Source organism: Stegostoma tigrinum, chromosome 4, assembly GCF_030684315.1.
Source record: "Stegostoma tigrinum isolate sSteTig4 chromosome 4, sSteTig4.hap1, whole genome shotgun sequence".
Taxonomy (NCBI): domain Eukaryota; kingdom Metazoa; phylum Chordata; class Chondrichthyes; order Orectolobiformes; family Stegostomatidae; genus Stegostoma; species Stegostoma tigrinum.
The window spans coordinates 57,642,119-57,662,214 of NC_081357.1; the positions used below are offsets into that span (position 1 = coordinate 57,642,119).

A 20,096-nucleotide genomic window follows, 5' to 3' on the forward strand; every position below is an offset into this window, starting at 1 on the left:
TTGCTCCACCATTCAACAAAATCATGGCTCATCTGATTGTGACCTCACATCCACTCTTTTTCCTATCTCCAATACCTGTTCACTTCCTTGTTAGTCAAGAATCAATCTCACTCCTACTTAAAAATATTCAATGACCCTGCCTCCAGCATTGTCTGTGGAAGAGAATTCCAAAGACTTTAAACCCTCAAAGAAACAAACCTCCTAATCTTCTGTCCTAAATGAGTGACCTCTCATTTTTAAATTGTGCCCTCTAGGTCTAGACTCTCCCATAAGGGAAACATCCCTTCAGCATCCACCCTGTCAAGCCCCCTAGGGTCTTTGTGTGACTCAATAAGATCATTTTTTGTTTTTCTAAACTCCAACGAATATAGCCTCAGTATGTCGGACCTTTAAAGATAACTCCCTTGACCCATGCACCAGATGAGTGAACTTTCTCTGAACTGCTTCTAATGCATTGACAGCCTTTTATTTAAAGTAAGTCTACAGTACTTCAGATGTGACCATTCCAAAACTTTGTACAGCAGGAAAAAAAGCATGACTATCTTGATGTTCCCTTCTCATTGCAATAAAATTACACATTCAATTTGCCTTGCTAATCACTTGTTGAACCGTTATACCATCCATTAAGTAATTCAGATACCAGGTCATCAGATCCATCTGTATTTCTGAATTCTGTAAGTTTTCTCCATTTAAATAATGTTTCTACTTTTCTCGCTGTCAAAGTGGATAAGTTAACATCTTAACACAAACTTTATTTACCAATTTTTTTCCCCTGCTCACTTATACTGTCTATATTCTTTTACTGCATCCTCATGTCCGCTTCAGAACTTATCTTCCTACCTATCTTCATGTCATCAAATTGAACAACTCAGTCCCTTAATCAAAGTCATTCATATAAATTGAGCCAAATGGTACTCTGCTTGTCATATCTGGCCAACCCAAAAATGACACCTTTATGTCAATTCTCTGTTTTCTGTCAGCTAGCCATGCCTCTATCCATGCTAAAATGTTGCCTTTAATGCTGTAAGCTCTCATTTTGCATGGCAACATTTGATTGGGCACCTTGTCAAATGCCTCGCAGGAATGTAAGTACAGAACTACCCACAGGTTCTACTTTCTCCATGCTGTTTGTTAATTCCTTAAAGAATGCCAACAAATTAGCCAAATACCATCTCCCTTCATTAAAAAAAAACTTGTTGACTCTGATTTATTGTAGTGAGATTTTACCAAGTGCCCCACTGTAACATCCTTAATAATAGAATATATTTGAGCTGGCAGGGCAAACTACTTGAAATAATTATCATTCATCATGTATCCTCTTTTTATTCAATTGATTGTGCTAATGTCACATTTACTGTAACAAGCAACATCCAGTTCAGTACAGCAGTAACCTACAGAAGTAAACTATTTCACATGCATCCTTCCACAGTGAGTCTGCAATGCCTCTCTTGGTATTAAAGGGAAGGTACAGAAAAGTAGTAGGATGCCTAAAAGGGCAAAAGATTGTCTGAGACATTTGTGCACTTCCTAGAAGGTAGCGAAAAAAAAAATCCGGATCTAGTTTTTCACTTAAAACAATAATGTGTGCAATGTAAGAACACGGAAGAAAAACAGAAAACAATGTAAGAAAAAAAAATCAAGAGAAGTACAATATTTTACATTAATGTGTCAACCCTAAATAGTGTAGATATGGTTATTGTAAAGGTTTAAATGGCAATATTTCACAAACCACCATTATTTGTAAAGGAGAAGATAAATTTCATACATTACAGAACTGAATGTTTTAACTATAATTTATGTCGCTTTCAATGATAAATAGGAGTGTTGAATCCAACACATGTCAATCTTACTGCAAAATTGTTAACAATGCAAAAGTTAATGTCATTTTATACCTCATGAACTCAAAAGCTTTAATATTCATAACCAGCAATAAATTAGAGCTCAAAAAATAGGGAATTTACAAACCAATAAGTATTAAGCAGGTATGGAAACCTCCACTGAAGGACTAGGAGGAAAATGGAAAATTCTGTTGACTGTAATTTTATACAAAATAAACTGGTACAGTGTATTTGAAATAAAGAAACAAAACTATGATGCTGCACCTTAAACAATTCATATTTAAGGACCTTCCTAATTTAAATTTGTTCATATTCTAACTGATAGACATCACTAATCACTACCTGCTAAGCTTCCTCACTCTTAGCTCCTGCCTGGATAATAAAATGTGTTCTTTCACCCAGGTCCCCAGCTGCTTTTATATTCAAATGTCTCTGCAAATTAGTGTGCACTGATAAAGAAAAACAAACGTATTCAAACATAATGCAAAATATTTCAAATCTACTTCAAAGCAATTTTTGATGTACAGTGAATATTTGACACTGCACCTTATTTTCCTTTCAAATGTAACCTGTGTGTGGCTGCAAAGCTATAGTGAAGAATATTCTATTGGTTTACATTCCAGCAGAAACACCCCCAAATAATTCAGGTGTTCTGCCTGATAGAGAGAGCTACTTTAGCATCGCTCGAAATATTCCTTTAATTTCACTATTTCTGCTGACAAAGATAATGGTGCAAATAAAGTACAAACAGAAATAGGAAATCATTCTGCTCATCATCATTATTATTTAAAGCATTGCAATACCGTGCTGGTAAGGTTTAGAAGACAGTAATCTTGCCTGAGTCAGAAGGGTGTGGGTTAGAACACTCAGTCTCAGCAGACAGCCGAGTGCAGTAATAAATTAAGGTTGCAATGCCAGTGATTGAGATATTTGTCTTTCGACATGAAGTTCAACATAAATCATGAATTTTACTAAGTGAAAAAATTTAAAAGCCTCCTAATATGTTTAGACTACAACATCATTATCATCAAAGGATTTCAGACAACTGACAAATATTTCTACACGGCAAGTGCCAGAAATATTTGATACCAGAGAACTTTCAACCATGGCCTTGCTTCATGAAATAAAATTGTTTTTTTGATTACATGTATACTAAAAACCAGTTGCTATGCTGCAGCCCATTTTGGCTTTTTCTTAATAATCATGCCCAAAGATTCAAGTTTCCTGTTTTGAGAATAACCATCAAAAAATGTGGGTGGTTTTTGGAATTTTCTGTTTACTTTTTATTCATGTCCAACTTGATCACAATGTTTTTAATAACAAAAGAATGACTATAATGAAACCTTCAATGCATTACCTATCTTTAAAATATGTTTATAACAACATTTTGTGTCAGAAAAGTTATTCAAAGAAACTTCTTAGGAAGAACCTTGAGGAAGAAAGTAAATACCACAGTTAGCATTGAGAATTTCGGACGACAAATATGAACATTGTATAGAAGCATGCCAGCTGTCTGTTTCCCCCCCGAAATTCAGTGTTTCATCTGTTTCCCTTTTTATCCTTTATCAAAATTTAAAATTTGCCATGAACAAGTACCTACTTAACTTTTAAGTATGTACAAATTATGAACTTTTAAAGTTACATTTATTATCTCCATAAAACCAAGGTAACTTAGCGATTATTTTCATACCCGAGTGTACTACTTCTTAATAACATGATTGAAAACAACAGTATCCTACAGTTATTCGAGGAAGACTCCTCCAAAAAAAATTGTAGCAACCACCAGTCCCAAATTTTCTTTTTCTGCTTGTACATGAGCCCAAAGTAACAAATGAAAGACACAAAAATGTCCACAATATTTCTTGACTTTTGCAAAACAGGTTATCGATACAGCAATGGAGATTCAGACAGTTCAGAAGAAAATCGAGTATCTGGTAGCTCTTCCCCAACAGGTGAGAAATAAATCGTTTTACGAACAGAATTTTAGAAATCACAACTTACACTATAAGAGATATAACTGTTTGGGGCCAACGAATCTGGTACATGTAACACATGTCTTTTACATATGAACCTTCCATCATGATTTTCAGAAATAACTACTTCTATTATGCCTTGATGTGGAGGTGTCGGTGTTGGACTGGGTTGGACAAGGTCAGAAATAACATGACTTCAGTTTATAATCCAACAGGTTTATTTGAAAACACAAGTTTTTGGAGCGTAGCCCCTTTGTCAGGTGAAGTGAGAAAGAAGCACACAGAACTCAGAATTTGGAAGTAAAAGATCAAGGGGTCACACCACTGATAACGATACATTACACAAGCCTAAGATGCTGTTAAATGGTTAATCAGTTAGATGGTTTTAATTGATTAATATGTATATGTAAATCCTTGAATTCCATTCAAGTAATTTCCATGAGAACTAAATGTTTTATCAGTGTAAAGAAGAGGCGACAGCTGAGGTCAGACAATGCATGTTAGGTGCGAGGCCTTGTTTTGAATCTATTTCTGTTTAGGTTTGGAGTTAGACTGGTTTCATTTCCAAAGTAGGACATTATAAAAGACAAATACAAATCCACCCCACAGATTTACATGTGTGTGCAAGCAAGTGTGCACGCACTAGGGAGCACCTGAGAGAGTGCATGCGTGCGCGAAAGGGGGAGACTGTGTGGCGAGAGGGGGAAAGGGATGGAGTGCGTGGGAGGGAGTGCGTGGGGAGAGACTGTGTGTGTGTGTGTGTGTGTGTGTGTGTGCGTGTGTCTCTGTGAGTGTGTGTGTGTCTGTGAGTGTGTGTGTGTCTGTGAGTGTGTGTCTGTGTGTGTGAGAGAGAGAGTGACTGTGAGAGTGAGTGACTGTGAGAGTGAGTGTGTGAGCGCGTGCGTGTGACTGAGTGTGAATGTGTGTAAGTGAGTGCGAGTGTGAGTGTGAGTGTCTGACTGTATAGTGTGCTGGGGTCACCTGCAGTGCAACATGAACCCTAGATCCTGGTTGAGGTTGTCCCTCATGTGTACTCTGCTCGGCCACTCTGAGTTGTTGTGTATCCTCAGTCCACCTTGGAGGATGTTTACCCAAAGATCTGAGGCTGAATGCCACTGAAGTGATCTCCCAATGAGGGAACATCAGTGTTTGTCTATTGCTGCACAATGTCCATTCATTTGTTGTCATATTGTCTGCACAGTTTTGCCTTCCAAAGGATTAAACGTTTAACAGGATCTTGGGTTTGTTTAATACAGCCTCCTCAGTAGTGTGATCCTTTGACTTTTTCCTTATAAATTTACTTATGAACTGATACCATCTCTTTCACCGACACCTAAAGGAGTGATATTCTGAAAGCTTCTGTTTTCAAATAAACCCGTTGGACCACAACCCAGTGTCATGTGATTTCTGACCTATTATGTATGTCATATTTAAATGGAAGAACTACTTAACTCTCAATGAGTCCTCCATACCTGTTTTTCAGACTGTGTGTAGCTTGGTTATGCTTATGGTATCATAAACCACTTTAGAGTGCTAAAGTGCCACCTCTTCTTCCTGAGCCATTGCCAATTTTTGACCATTATCCTTTTCCTGCTGGAAATGTACCCTTAAGTCCAAAGCCCTACTATTGCCACTTCTATCTCTTTTTTTTAAACTAAGCATACTTCAATTATTCTAACATCACATCCATGACACATAATGTGTCCCAACTCCAACAGGTGCCCAGCCAGTGCTGATCTGATTTGCGACATAATCCCAAAAATAGTTGAGAATATGGCATGCACAGGAGGATATCCATCACAACTCAAATAGCATTAGATTCACAGCTGTTCCACAACTCTTTTTAAGAAATCCCTTCCCACCACAACCTGACCCATTCTGAGACAACTGTCAACCTGATCCATCACCACCAATGTCTAAACCTAGGCCTCTTCTTGATTCTAGAACTCCCTGAACTCCTTTAGTGCAACCATACTTTGAAAGTTATCTCATGAAGCTATCAGATTTTGATACCTCAAAACAACAGTCTCATATCAACCACTTTGGACTACAATATTCTTAAACGCTCTGGCTCCTGCTGCCAATGTCCACTAGCACCCTCTCAATATTGTCAACCCAAGTGATGCTATAATCTGTCACTGCTACACACTTGCTACAACCTGCAATCTTTTACAACCATTGTTCTCTGCATTGACTATGTCAAAAAAATTCCGTTTCCGATACCAACCTGTGCATCTGCAGGTACAAACTTAAAGGTATCACCAAAAATGCCAGCACTTGATAATAAAAATACGATTTGACTCATCCAATTGCCTTGGGTATGTACCCCTAATAATATTTTGCATACCATAATATTATTTTGCATATCACATCACTTTAGAAAACTCTTATTGACAGGCTCAAAGCAGCAAATCAAAAGCAAACAGATAAGGGGGCATCCATGGAGAAAAAGCAAGCTAATGTTTCAAGTCTGGATGATGAAGAGTCATCTAGACTCAAAACGTTAGCTTACATTCTCTCTATGGATGCTGCCTGAACAGTAATCATTTTGATCTAGCTGCCTCTCCTTCTACTGCTACAAGACTCTCATATTCCTCCATCCTAGTCTTTACACACCCTAGATTATCCTGTTAGTGCTTCACACTTCGCTACACTATTCAATGTTACCATTTTCAAAATATTCCACGTCACAACATTGAAGTTAAGCCTGTTCCACCAACCGATTGCATTTTGTCAGAAGTATAAGGAGATCATAGCTTGCTGGGATAAAGCCTAAACTGGGTACAAAGACAAGGGTTACAGATAGACAGATCACTACAAGTCATGATGGGGTTTAAAAAGGTGAGAAAGATAATTATTTTGCTTAATTTCCACAAGAACAGAACTGAAAAACAAACTAGTTGTGTTAAACTTACATTCATACCTTAGTTGGATCATATTTAAATATGGTACAGGTTGTATTCCTTATTACAAAGTAGATATTGAGATACAGGAGGAAGAGGTAAAAATATTTGTGACATTGATAGCAAAGCAAAGGAAATTTATTTATTAAGAAAGGCTAAACAGGTTCTTGCCTCTACAAAATAGAAGATTGACTGGTGATCAGATAAATTCTCTTAGAGTTCTTTGTTTTTCTTGTATGTTCGCACATTTATTTTCTCCCCTTTGGGAAATACTGGGAATGTGTTAGAATAATTAGAAGACTGATTATCAAACTACTGGCCCTTCTCATAAATGCACCTTCCATGGCAAACTAGCCCTACAGTTACATTTGAATATGGAGCTTGGAGTTGGGGTATGAGCTCTGAAACAATGAAATATTTTGGAAAGGTAGACTAAAAACATAATCTTTCATTTGAGGGCACAGTCCAAAGTTGGAGCTCGTATATACAAGATGAAATGAAGAATTCTAGAAAAGTTTCCTTTACAATAAGAGGTAAAAAAGTGAAATATGAGATCACAAGGAGTGGTTATAGAATCATAGAGTTGTATAGCATGGAAACAGACCTTATGGTCCAACTCGTCCATAGTGACCAGATATTCCACATTCTAGTCCCATTTGCCAGCATTTGGCCTGTAAGCCAAATCAGCCTCCGAGAAAATAGCCCAACCTTATTCGACCTCCCACCATAGTTCAAATCCTCCAACGTTTTGAGGCTGATAGCAGGCCATATTCAAGGAAAAGCTAGAAATAGACATGAGAAAGAAAGAAATAGGTGTATAATATTGAGGTGGTAGATAGAGAGAATTGGGAGGAAGCTGGCAATGAGCATAAAGACCAGGTTAAACCAACTGGGCTGTACACTCAATGTAACTTGACAGAACAATTTACCAAATCACATGAAGCAAAATATTTGCAATATGAAACTACAAACAATATATAGGGTCAGGAAACATGGTCTTCTAGAACATAAAAGAGAATGAAAACATTGTCTTTTCTCTTGGTATGTAAAATTATTTAATTTGTGGGCTGATGCAAGCTTGGTAACCACAAAAGAAAAGCACAGATGCTCTCATTATTAGCAAAATAAAACAAATACACAAATTTGGTTTACTTCAGTACAAATGCACCAATGCATAATTAATATTGCTTAATTGCATATCTGCAAAAGGCACCCCAGTGATTTTTAAATCTTGAACTTAAGTCTATTCCTAAGGAATACTGTTTTGCCAGCAACTGCAACTGTGTTTTTCAAATTCAGCCCCACACCTTCCCCATTATTCAATGACACAAGTATTTCGAACAGCTGATTGCTCACTGACTGATACAGCTCAATTTTTCAATTTGTTTTTAATTGCTGCAAACAAAAAAAAGTTCAAAACTTCTTTAATCTTCAAAGTACGTACGTTACAGGAGGATATCTGTGAATTCAGGAACTTGAAAACCCTTAAGCACGTACACAATGTCTTCACATTATAATCTAAATGAGATCTCTTCTTTCTTTATTGACATCAACAGTTAGATGGCACCGTGGACCACCGGGTCCACCTGGGGTACGTGGCCCACCAGGCCAACCAGGATACCCAGGAAAATCAGGGATTGGACTGCCAGGACAACCTGGATCTCCAGGACGACCAGGACCACAAGGGATGCCAGGAATTGGAAAACCGGGCATTCCAGGAGCACCAGGAAAGTCAGGAGAAAGAGGACCTCCCGGACCCAAAGGTATCATGGGGCCTCATGGAATGCAAGGACCGAAAGGCCAGCCAGGTCCTCGAGGGTATCCTGGGTCAGCAGGAATTTCATATCCTGGTAAACCAGGCCCACCAGGGCCTGTCGGGTCTATAGGACCGATGGGACCACGTGGGGAGAAAGGAGAACGAGGGTATCCTGGCCCTATTGGTGGAAAAGGAGAAAAAGGAGTTGGAATTCCAGGACAACCAGGGGAAAGAGGTCCACCAGGGCAACAAGGACTACAAGGAATCCGTGGTGATCCAGGATATGGAAAACCAGGCACCCCTGGTCCTGCCGGTTTACCTGGAACAAAGGGCGAAAAAGGCACACCAGGTCCACCTGGAGTTTCTGGTGTCCCAGGTCAGAGAGGTTCCCCAGGATTACCTGGGCCATCAGGAATTGGAAAACCTGGAGCAGATGGCACACCAGGGTTGCCAGGACCTCCTGGGCCCAAGGGGCCTCCAGGTGCTCAAGGTTCACCAGGTGCTTCTGGCCTTCCTGGTTTTGGAAGACCAGGCCCACCGGGACTTAAAGGGGACCCTGGCAGCCCAGGCCCAGCTGGATATCGTGGCGAGAAAGGGGAGAAAGGTGAGCCTGGCAGCCCAGGGAGCTCAGGAATGTCTGGATCAACTGGTCCACCTGGGCCACAAGGTTTGAGAGGTACACCAGGGGTACCAGGTGCACCAGGACCAAAGGGGATGACTGGTCCAACTGGAGTGCAAGGGTACCCAGGTCCAAAGGGCGCGATAGGCCCTGGGGGAGCCCCAGGAAAATCTGGAATTCCGGGAGAGCCTGGTTTACCAGGCGCAGACGGACCAATGGGACCACCTGGTCCAAAAGGCGCTATTGGACCCATCGGGCCACCTGGTAAGCCAGGTGACAGTGGTCTTCCAGGTCGTCCTGGGCCACCAGGATTCAGAGGTGAAGTTGGATTAACTGGACCTGCCGGACCACCAGGTCCAAGAGGTCTACCCGGATTTCAAGGTCCTCCTGGATTCCCTGGAGAGAAAGGAGACCCAGGACCTCCAGGTCCACCTGGACCACCAGGTCTTTCTTCTAGTCTTAATGAAAAAACTCCGTCTGGGCCACCAGGCCCACCAGGGGCACCCGGCCCTCCAGGACCACCGGGACTCCCTGGTCCACCAGGACGCCCAGGAGAAGTTGTGAATCCTGGGAAATATGGAGGCTATAATGGTTATGCAACACCAGATGTCATGAGATCATATCCAGCTTTCACAGCCATTCTTTTGGAATCATTTCCACCAGCAAGACAGCCAATAGCTTTTAACAAAATACTGACTAATCAAAACAACAATTATGATCCCACTACTGGGATATTTACATGTCAAATACCAGGCATCTATCAATTTTCTTACTATATACAAGTCAAAGGAGGAAATGTTTGGGTTGGACTGTTCAAAAATAATGAACCTGTGATGTACACGTACGATGACTATACAGAAGGTTATGTTGATCAAGCCTCAGGAAGTGCGATAATACAATTATATGAAAATGATCAGGTCTTTATTCAATTACCTTCAGAAGAGTCCAATGGCTTATATTCCTCTGATTATATGCATTCTTCATTCTCTGGGTTTTTAATTAGTCAGACATTTTGATGTACATCAATTACATTCCATCTACAATCAACCCCCAATGCATCCTCTCTGATCCCACCAAAGTGATGAGCTGACAACTTTCCTGCTGAGTGCTGGCAGCTCATACCAGGTATTTCAGCAAGGCCTGACGATGAAGGAAGTGCAGCCTTCTCACTGAAGCCATCAGTCAGACATGGTGCAGGTCCTGCTCACTGTTTGCTCCAGATTAAAGGTTATCAAACTATCCCATTACTCTCTCTGGCTTTTATGGCATAGGTTTTGGGTGAAACAGTAGTTCATAAGAAGTACATTTTAATTGTCACTTAGGTACTACAGTTTTAAAGTGGATTCAATGCCAGTAATCCCCACCATAACCCAGAAAAAAAGGAACGGAGAGTTCTTATTGTTTTGAATGATATAGTTAAAATTTATTGCTTCAAGATTTTAAAATTCAATATCAAATATTAACTTGCTACTACTCCTTCACTAATAGAGTAATTTTAATCCATTTCAATTCAAAACATCCAAGTCCCTTCAAATTAAACCTAAAATTGTTTGCAAAGAAATAGCATATACAGACACTGTTAGTGGCAGGCAGAAAGTACAAAGTCTCACACAAAATGAGATTATTCCAACAAGTGGCAATTTTCCTGACCATAGTACCACAACTTTATTTTCTCGCATTGTGTTGTACATTGAAATGGCACAAAATAATTCAAAATCACAAAAAACAATGATTCCTATTTGTTACGTGGATCTATCCAAAATGAATCTATTTCATAATTATGTTACAAAAGTGATAAATTCTAAACTAATCATTTAATTATGTCACAGTTAAATCATAGGAAAGTGCTTTTGTTAATACTGATGCTACTGCATTGACTGGAGCAATAGAAATCAATGTTGCACATTTGAATAGCAAACTATAAAGGCAATGTATAAACCCAACGTTCTTCTGTCAGAACACCTCATGAGAACAGAAATTGTAATGAAATGCACTTGTAGCCACAAAACTGTTCATTATTTCAAATTTTGTATTTTATATATAAAAACACTATTAAATTGTTTATGATGCTACTCTATGTGTGACTTACTTCTATTCAATGTGAATTATGGAAAATTGTTAATAATGCTGAGCCACAAATTAATAAGATTTATTAGATGATGTATACTGATACTGAATTGGCTGCAAGAGGCAGGGGTGAAGCTGACTTTTCATCCCATTTTCTCTGCATGTCAACTTTTGACCTAGAAGAGGTATCTGCCCATTTGAGCAGCACATTATGGAGTTCTGAGTCATCCTTGAGATACAGCTTACATTTTGCAATCTTAGAACATTTGAAAGCACGTTGCAGCCAAGCAAGTGCAGTACCCAGTTCACCCTTCTGGAGCCAGTGGGGCTCATGCCTCCTGGAATTTGTTTGGCTTTCCAAAGACCCCAGAAAAGGTGAAGAACGAAGACAATCAATCATAGGAATTGTTATGTTGCCTGGTAACCTGCCAAAGTTTCTGCTTACACCTTAGAAATTTGGTTTGAAAAGCTATTCAAATGGTTACCATTTGATCAATGTCTTTTAGGGAAGGAAAGCTGCCATCATTATCTGGTCTGGTCTACATTTTACACTAGTCCGTCAGCAATGTAGTTGACTCTTCCCTCTGGGCAATTAGAGATGGGCAATAAATGCTGGCTTCGCAAGTAACATCCACAGCCCACAAAAGAAGAAAGAAATCTAGGACAGGTAGCTGTTGTGCATTTCTGCAAATGAGAATGAACTGACTCAAATATTAAAGTGGCTACTATTACTTTCTTATTACAATATTATTACGGTAATATTACGTTCCACCCCTTAAATACAAGTCAAGAGCCTAATAAAGGACAAATATTTCGCACATACAGCAGGGTAATGAGTACAGTATAAAGGGTCCTAAGAGTCTATCTGGTCAGCTGACAATGAAGAGATGCACACAAAAGCCATGAAATCAGAAGGGAATAAATAAAAGCAGGTCCAAAATATAGAAAAAAGAAATCAAATATTATCACCCCCGGTGCAAAAGTGATTTTATGAACTTGTAATTTTAACAGGATCTCCAGTTGTAAGAGACAGGAATTCTGTCCCACAGCATTCGATGAGGCCAACAATACATTTGCCATTGGGATAGACTTTGACATCAAGAAGTCACTTTGTGAAACAAAACATGTCCAAAGAGGAAGGTGCACTCTTCCCTGCCCTCACTCCCAGAATCTGCCAAGCAACACTCATAACTTAAACAGCTGGCCCTCCACATCCCCATCATTAACTAAATGTCAGAGGACAGCAAGAGACCTTCAAGTGGTCACTTCAGTGGTACTTTGGCTCTGGGTGAGCAGGGTGTCCATCAAATTCACTGGGAAGACAAGTTACTGAGAAAAGGCATCTTTTACATCCAAGAGGATATGATTTTGGCTGGAAGCTCAATTTGGAGTCAAGTTTAATAGCCATGTTGTTCTCACCATATTTCAATGCAACATGTTAGCCATGGAGATGACAAGGGGATAGCATCCATGGTAGTTCAGACAATAGTTTAAATCTTTCTCAGTCTTTAACTAAAGGAAACAGTGTTTCATTAGGGGGATAGTGGCCTCAGAATTGACACTTACAATGGAAACAATCTCAAATAGTTCCTTCCCAAGAGGTTCAACTAGGAATACTGCATACACACAAAATGATGGGGTATTACTTGGTACCTACATTTTTTTGCATGCGGCACTCTTCATTTTTCACCAAATGCGAGATGTTCAGACATTTTACCAGAGGAGAAACCAACAGGTATATCTTTAATTGCTAACATTCCATGTTGTGGAAAGTTCCTTTCAGATTGTTAAATGTGGTTTTTTACCCTTGAACACTTCTTTAAATCAGTCTTGTATGTAAATCTCCCATTGTCCAATGTCATCTCTGACAATGGGAAGGAACAAATGAACGAACAGCCAGGGTTGGAGGGCTTGAACTGTGGGAGAGGCTGAATAGGCTGAGATAACAAAGTGTGGAGCTGGATGAACACAGCAGGCCGAGCAGCATCTCAGGAGCACAAAAGCTGACGTTTCGGGCCTAGGCCCTTCATCAGAAAAGGGGGATGGGGAGAGGGTTCTGAAATAAACAGGGCGCGAGGAGGAGGCAGACCGAAGATGGATAGAGGACAAGGTAGGTGTAAAGGAGACAGACAAGTTCAAGAGAGTTGCAGTGGGAGAGAGATCCCCTGACGTTTATCTGGTGGGAGTAGGAGAGTACTACTTCGTTGGAAAGTTAAATCACTGCACTTAGAAACTGGTGGCTGCCTTAATTTCTTAGGGATCAATGACAAAGGAGCTACTTGCAACATGCGTGCAATTTATTCCCAAACACTTGATAAGGCTTTGCTGATGACAGTCAAAGTGAGGTTTCAAACAGGTTCAACTGGCGAGTCACACCTCTTTAATAAGAAGTTTCAGGATAATGGGATGAAGGGCCTAGGCCCAAAACATCAGGTTTTGTGCTCCTGAGATGTTGCTTGGCCTGCTGTGTTCATCCAGCTTCACATTTTATAAGTTTCAGGATGTAATTTTTACCAAGTAAAACATGCAGTTGCCTCTTATTTTAGAAAAAATACATACTTCTGTTGTTTCTTTTTAACATCAACCAGTCATAACCGGCTGATCACATTAATATCAAACTGTCCACTTGAAATGCTGAGGACTACCTATGGGAAAATGAACTAGGTGGGATAAGGAGACGCTTTTAATAAATCACCCATACATAAAGTTATCTGACTCTGCAGGTTTACCTCACACTGATTAACTAATCATGTAAAATGAGCGAAAATATTTAAAACTATTTAAAAGTTTTCAAAAGAATTTTACTGTTACATAAATTTATAATGTTTTACAGAAGCAAGATGCTATAACATTGCTATACCCCAAAATAAATACAGCAAGAAAATTTATAACATTAATATTTAAACAGCAAATTCCCATATAAAGTTTATTTAGCAACATGGAATTGCTATGAATTCAATTATATTCAGTTGATTATGCGACTAAATTTTTAGTTGCTGTCAAGGCTTCTCATCCATGGAAATGAATGGTTGAATAAATGCAAATTCTAAATCTAATGATGATCAAAGATAAACAATAAAATTAAATTAACTGGAGCAGTGAAGTCAGTTTACTGCATACATGCATTAGAAATGTAAACTTTTTAGTCGTATGTTTTGTTAAAATACTCTAGGGCACCACCAACTGCTGCCCTTCTTGCATTACAAGAGGAACACAATTACTATAATGAAGCAAGAAATAAATCATTATTTCAAATAATAACACTGTCACCCTCTTTTAAAAACTTCTAAAGGCTAGTTTGGTTAGTTTAATTCATTCTGCAACATTTGCACAATGTTCTCAGTTCGCTGATAAATAATGGCAAGGATACTTATCAGCATTTTGCAGTCAATGTTGTCTTCCATACTTCGTTTTATGGGGTGATAGTAACAATTGGATCAGATTCATAACAAGGACCTCTGCCGATTTAAAAGCACTTCCCTGCCTCTTTCAGGTTTTCATAGGAGATGTCCTTTAATTTTTGCAAAAGACAAGTGATTGATCTTTCTTTTATAAAAACCAAAAGAACTGTGGATGCTGATCTTTCCTTTATCTCTGCCTGGAAAAGCATTTCATATGGAAATGCAGGACGTCTTGACAACTTACTATAAATTAGTCGTGTTATGAGACATTTAGGTTTTAAACTGTCTATTTAAAGGTAAAATAAGATATCCTGGAAAACGGGGTGGTGTGACATTGTATTGGATTCTGCCAGAAATAGGGCATGCCTTGGTTAACATGAAAAAAGGAGTCCCAGACCCAGAATTAGTGAGACCCAAACTTCATATTTAATACCTGAACATAAAGGGAGAGGCACATGTTCTTCCTCCATGTAGACTGACAGATGTCAGTAAGTCTGTTTCAAAAAAAATCTGGATACAGGGAAGGAGGGAAAGAGTGCTAGGCAGAGGGACAGGAAGGAAGCTGCCACAGACTGCAGTGGGAAAAGATCCGTTTTTCTCTGTCAACTGCCAGACAAACTACAGTGGGAAAACATTCTTTGATTGAAAAGACAGGACCCACAGAAATTTAACAACGCTGGGAGATTTCTCCTGTCATGATCAGAGGGGAGGAATCGCTGGAGTGAGCCTTGCTGCTGGGAGGTTTGTCAGGGTTTCTCAGACGATCGAGAGAATGGGCTGTCGGCAGTCATTGAATATTACAATATAACAAAACGGGGGACAAGCTAGTTACAAACTGGAGTCATTTTCAACTGTTTCATGAAAATACTGCAATCTTAAGGAGGAAATTTTACCAAATATAAGTCTGGTATGTGGTTACCAAGTTTGCTAAAACATGAATATAGATGCAATTTCTGCAGTTTAATGTATTATTTTCCTACTCAGTAATATTTAGCTGTTGTTGATATTAGCTTGTCACCATAAAAGTTTAAAAAATGAAATCCTTATGTGAGTCTTTTAAGCTCATCTCTAGAAATTCTTTTATTTTCTTAGGAGACCATGTGGGAACTGTAATTGTCCACCTAGTTCCAGATGGTACAAGAAATGACAGTCTTCTTTCCCATTACAGCGTACTTCTATCCCGATCATTTTAAAAGGCTGCAAAACTATGGCCTACTGAGACGTTTCCCTCCTGCTGGTAGAGGTATTTAGTCATAAAGCATGAAAACTGACCTTTCGGTCCAACCAGTCCATGCCGACCAAAATCTCAAATTAAACTAGTGCTACCTGACTATGCTTGGCTCATGTCCCTTCAAATATTTCTTATTCATGTATTTACCTAAATGGCTTTTAAATATTGTAACTGCACCCACATCCACCACTTCCGCTGGAAGTTCATTTCACACATGAACCACTGTGTAAAAAAACGTCCCTCATGTCTTTTTTCAATCTTTCTCCTCTCACCTTATGAAAATATGCCTCCTCATCTTGAGTTTCCCAACCTAGGGAAAAGAAACCCTATTCATCTTATCTATACCCCTCATAATTTTAAAAGTCTTCATTAGGTCACCTCTCTACCTCCTACGCTCCAGTGAAAAATAGCCCAGCCTAAACAGCCTCTCTTTATATTTAACTCAAACCCTCCTCTCCTGGCAAATTCCTTGTAAATCTCTTCTGAACCCTCTCCAACCTAATAATATCTTTCCCATAACAGGGAGACCAGAGCTGGGCACAGTACCCCTGAAGAGGCCTCACCAACATACCGTACAAATTTAGCATAACATCCCAACTCTTAAACTCTGAAAGTCAGAACAATGACGGAAAGTGTGCTCCACGCCTTCTCAACTCCCCTATCTATGTGTGATGCAAACTTCGGGAGTTATGTACCCGAACTCCTAGGTGTCCCTGTTCTAAAACACTACCCAAGGGCCGAATGATGTCCACAAAGTCTTGTTTTGTTTGTTTTACCAAAATACAATTATTCGCATTTGTCAAAATTAAATTCCATCTGCCATTGTTCAGCCATTGACTCAAGGTCTCTTTGTAATCTCAGATAACGTCCTTCACTATCCACCGTAGCATCAATCTTGATGTCGCTCGCAAAATTACTAACCACATTTTCTAAATTATCATCTAAATCATTTACAGAAATGACAAACAAAATGGGCCCAGCACCAATCCCTATGGAACACTGCTGGTCACAGGCCTCCAGTCCAAACAACTCTCCACCATCTCTGATGAAGGGTCTAGGCCCGAAACGACAGCTTTTGTGCTCCTGAGATGCTGCTTGGCCTGCTGTGTTCATCCAGCTACACACTTTGTTATCTCCACCATCATCCTCTGTCTCCTGCCATTAAGCCAATTTTGTATACAATTGGCAAACTCACCCTGAATCCCATGTGATATAACTTTACTAATTACCCTACCACACAGAAGGCTTTCCTAATGTCCAAGTAAACAATGTCGACCGCTCTGCTTTCATCAATCTTGTTGGTTACTCCCTCAAAGAACACAATCAAGATTGCGAGACAAGATTTCCCTCCCACAAAAACATGCCGACTATCCCTAATCATTGTTTGCTTCTCCAAATGCATATAAATCCTATATTTCAGAATCACTTCCAATAATCTACCCACCACTAAAGCCAGGCTCACAGGTTTATAATTCCTAGGCACCTGATCCATATTTGAAGATGATAAAAATATTTCTGCAAGCGTCCCCACAATTTCCTCCCTAGCTTCCCATCATGTCAATGGTCACACTAGATCAGGCCCCAGAGATTTATCCACGCTTATATTTTCTAAGAAAGCAAACGACTGTGTTCAAATGCATCTCTTGAACAATTATCAAGACTGGAGAGAAATTCTTAAGCGGGGGATCAGGAAGGCAAAGACAGGATGGGAAACAGCCCTGGCAAGTAATGTTAAGGGTAATCCAGAGATTCTAAAAGTACATTAACAGCAAGAGAGCAATTAAAAAGAGAATAGGGCCCCTGAAAGACAGAAGAGGTCATCCTTGTAGTGACTCTCTTAAGAGACATTCCTGTACGTAAAACACTTCAGAAACTGCAAAATTCTGCATGCATTTTGGGTTTCATGATGGCATAGCAGACTCCAGTATTGGCAGTTCCTGAGATAACAAGGCGTGGACCTGGATGAGCCCACAGCAGGCCAGGCAGCATCAGAGGAACAGGAAAGCTGGTGTTTCGGACCTGGACCCAAAATCAGATGTCCTTTTGTTTCAAAGACTGCAATTTCCCCTCCAGAGTGGTCAAAAACACCCTCAACCGCATCTCTTGCATTTTCCACACCTCAGTTCTCACACCATTCACAGCAATAACAACAGAGACAGAATTCCCCTTCTCACATATCACCCCATCAACCTCCGGATCCAACGCATCATTCTCCATCACTTCCACCACCTGCAATCTGACCCCACTACCAAAGATATATGTCCCTCCCCACCCTTATCTGCGTTCCAGAGGGACCGCTCTCTCCGTGACTCCTTAATCCACTCCACACTTCCCACTAGCTCAACCACGCCGGGCGCTTTTCCCTGCAACCACAGGAAGTGGTTTGCCCCTTTTTGCCACATTTGCCCCTACACTTCCCCCGTCACCTCCATCCCAGGCCCCAATAAAACGTTCCACATTAAACAGATGTTCACCTGCACATCTGCTAATGTGGTATACTACATCTGCTGTTCCCGATGTGGCCTCCTCTACATTGAGGAAACCAAGCGGAGGCCTGGAGACCACTGTGTGGAACACCTACACTCGGTCTATGACAAACGAATAGAGCTCCCAGTTTCAAATCACTTCAACTCCCTCTCCCACTCCTTGGACGACATGTCCATCCTGGGCCTGCTCCAGTGTCACAACAATGCCACCTGAAGACTAGTGGAACAGCACCTCATTCCACCTGGGAACCTTGCAGCCCAATGGTCTCAATGTGGACTTTACAAGCTTCAAAATCTGCTCATTCCCAACCTCATCCCAAGACAAGCCCAGCTCACCTCTGCCTCCTTGACCTGCCCGTCTTTTCTCCCACCTATCCACTCCTCTCACCTCACTGACCAATCCCACCCCCACTTCCAACCTACTAACCTCGTCCTCCGCCTTCCTAACCTATCTGTCTTCCCTCCCACCTACCTACCCACCTTCCCTCCTCACTGATCAACCCCCATCCCAACTCCCTAGCTACACTCAATCTGGCTTCATCTCTGCCTCCTTGACCTGTCTGTCCTCTCTCCACCTATCTGCTCGTCTATCCACCTTCTGTCATCGCCTCCCTCCTATTTATTTCAGAACCCCTTCCCCTCCCCCATTTCTGAAGAAGAATCCAGGCCCAAAACGTCAGCTTTCCTACTCTACTGATGCTACCTGGCTTGTACTTAAGCACATAAAAGACCTGTATATTCCTTTTACAATTAGCAACAGAGGTAATAGGGAGGCAAGCTACATCAGATTCAAAAGAAACAGCACTTTGAAAATACTTGAATCAAATACAGAAGAACATATTATAGATCATTAACATTAGATTACCTTATGTGAATTGCAAATAAAATACTAAAACTACTAAATGAAATAAGAATTCCAATTAGATGGGAGCATGTTAGTGCATAGATTATCATGATAGCTTCAGCCTGTGTTGAAACAGATGATGAAATGTGATACGTTCAAAATATCTGCAGCATGTTGCTCTCCTGAGCCACATAGCACATATGCCTGCACTATTTTTAACAATGCTTCAGATAAGGAATAAACCCTGAACAGAGGTAGACATAGATCTTAATGAGATTTGAAAGCTGCTTTGGCCTCTCAAACCCCACCACATTTAGAGATCAGTAGCACGGTCAATGACAAGTGCAGATGTCCCCACGGAAACCTAGTGCCAAAAATCACCAATACAAAAGGATGAACATGGTTGCAAAAAGCAGAAGTTGCTGGAAAAGCTCAGCATCTGTGGAGAAAAAAAAAATCAGAGTTAACATTTCGGATCCAGTGGCCCTTTCTGAGAAATGAGGAACTGTTCCAAGGAAGGATCACCAGTCCAGAAACATTAAGTCTGATTTTTTTCTTCACAGATGCTGCCAGGCCTGCTCAGCTTTTCCAGCAACTTATGTTTTTGTTTCTAATTTATAACATCCACAGTTCTTTCGGTTTTTATGATGAGAATGGTTAATTATTTAAATTTACTTAAGCTTTTTGGGGTGCCAGGTAAAGTTAGGATGCTCCAGTGAATCCCACAAAGTGTATCTTTAAGTCTCTCCATCTTGAGCCTCCCGTTTCCCTTATTTTGCCTGGAGTCACGGCTTCACTCCATTCTCGCCTAACTCCTGTCTCTTCATCTGACATCATTAATACCATGCCAGAACTATTACAGGTAAAACAGCACAGCCTCAGGTGTTCACTTTCTCCAGGAGTTAAAAACAGCATATAATAAATACAAGAAACAAAGACAGAGGCTTGAACTCGCCCTTCTGACTCAGAGGGCAAAGT

General features: G+C 40.2%; 2 protein-coding genes across 2 annotated transcripts in view; one reads left to right on the plus strand and one right to left on the minus strand.

The window, feature by feature from the left end:
* nt5dc1 (5'-nucleotidase domain containing 1) overlaps window positions 1–20,096 on the minus strand; it is a 514,716-nt gene that overhangs the window by 299,007 nt on the left and 195,613 nt on the right. The window lies entirely within an intron of this gene.
* LOC125452309 (uncharacterized) overlaps window positions 1–20,096 on the plus strand; it is a 197,863-nt gene that overhangs the window by 148,559 nt on the left and 29,208 nt on the right. The window contains exons 8-9 of the mRNA XM_059645058.1: window positions 3,719–3,790; window positions 8,271–10,101. Of these exons, the coding sequence (XP_059501041.1) occupies window positions 3,719–3,790; window positions 8,271–10,101 (1,903 nt within the window). The remainder of the gene's footprint in view (window positions 1–3,718; window positions 3,791–8,270; window positions 10,102–20,096) is intronic.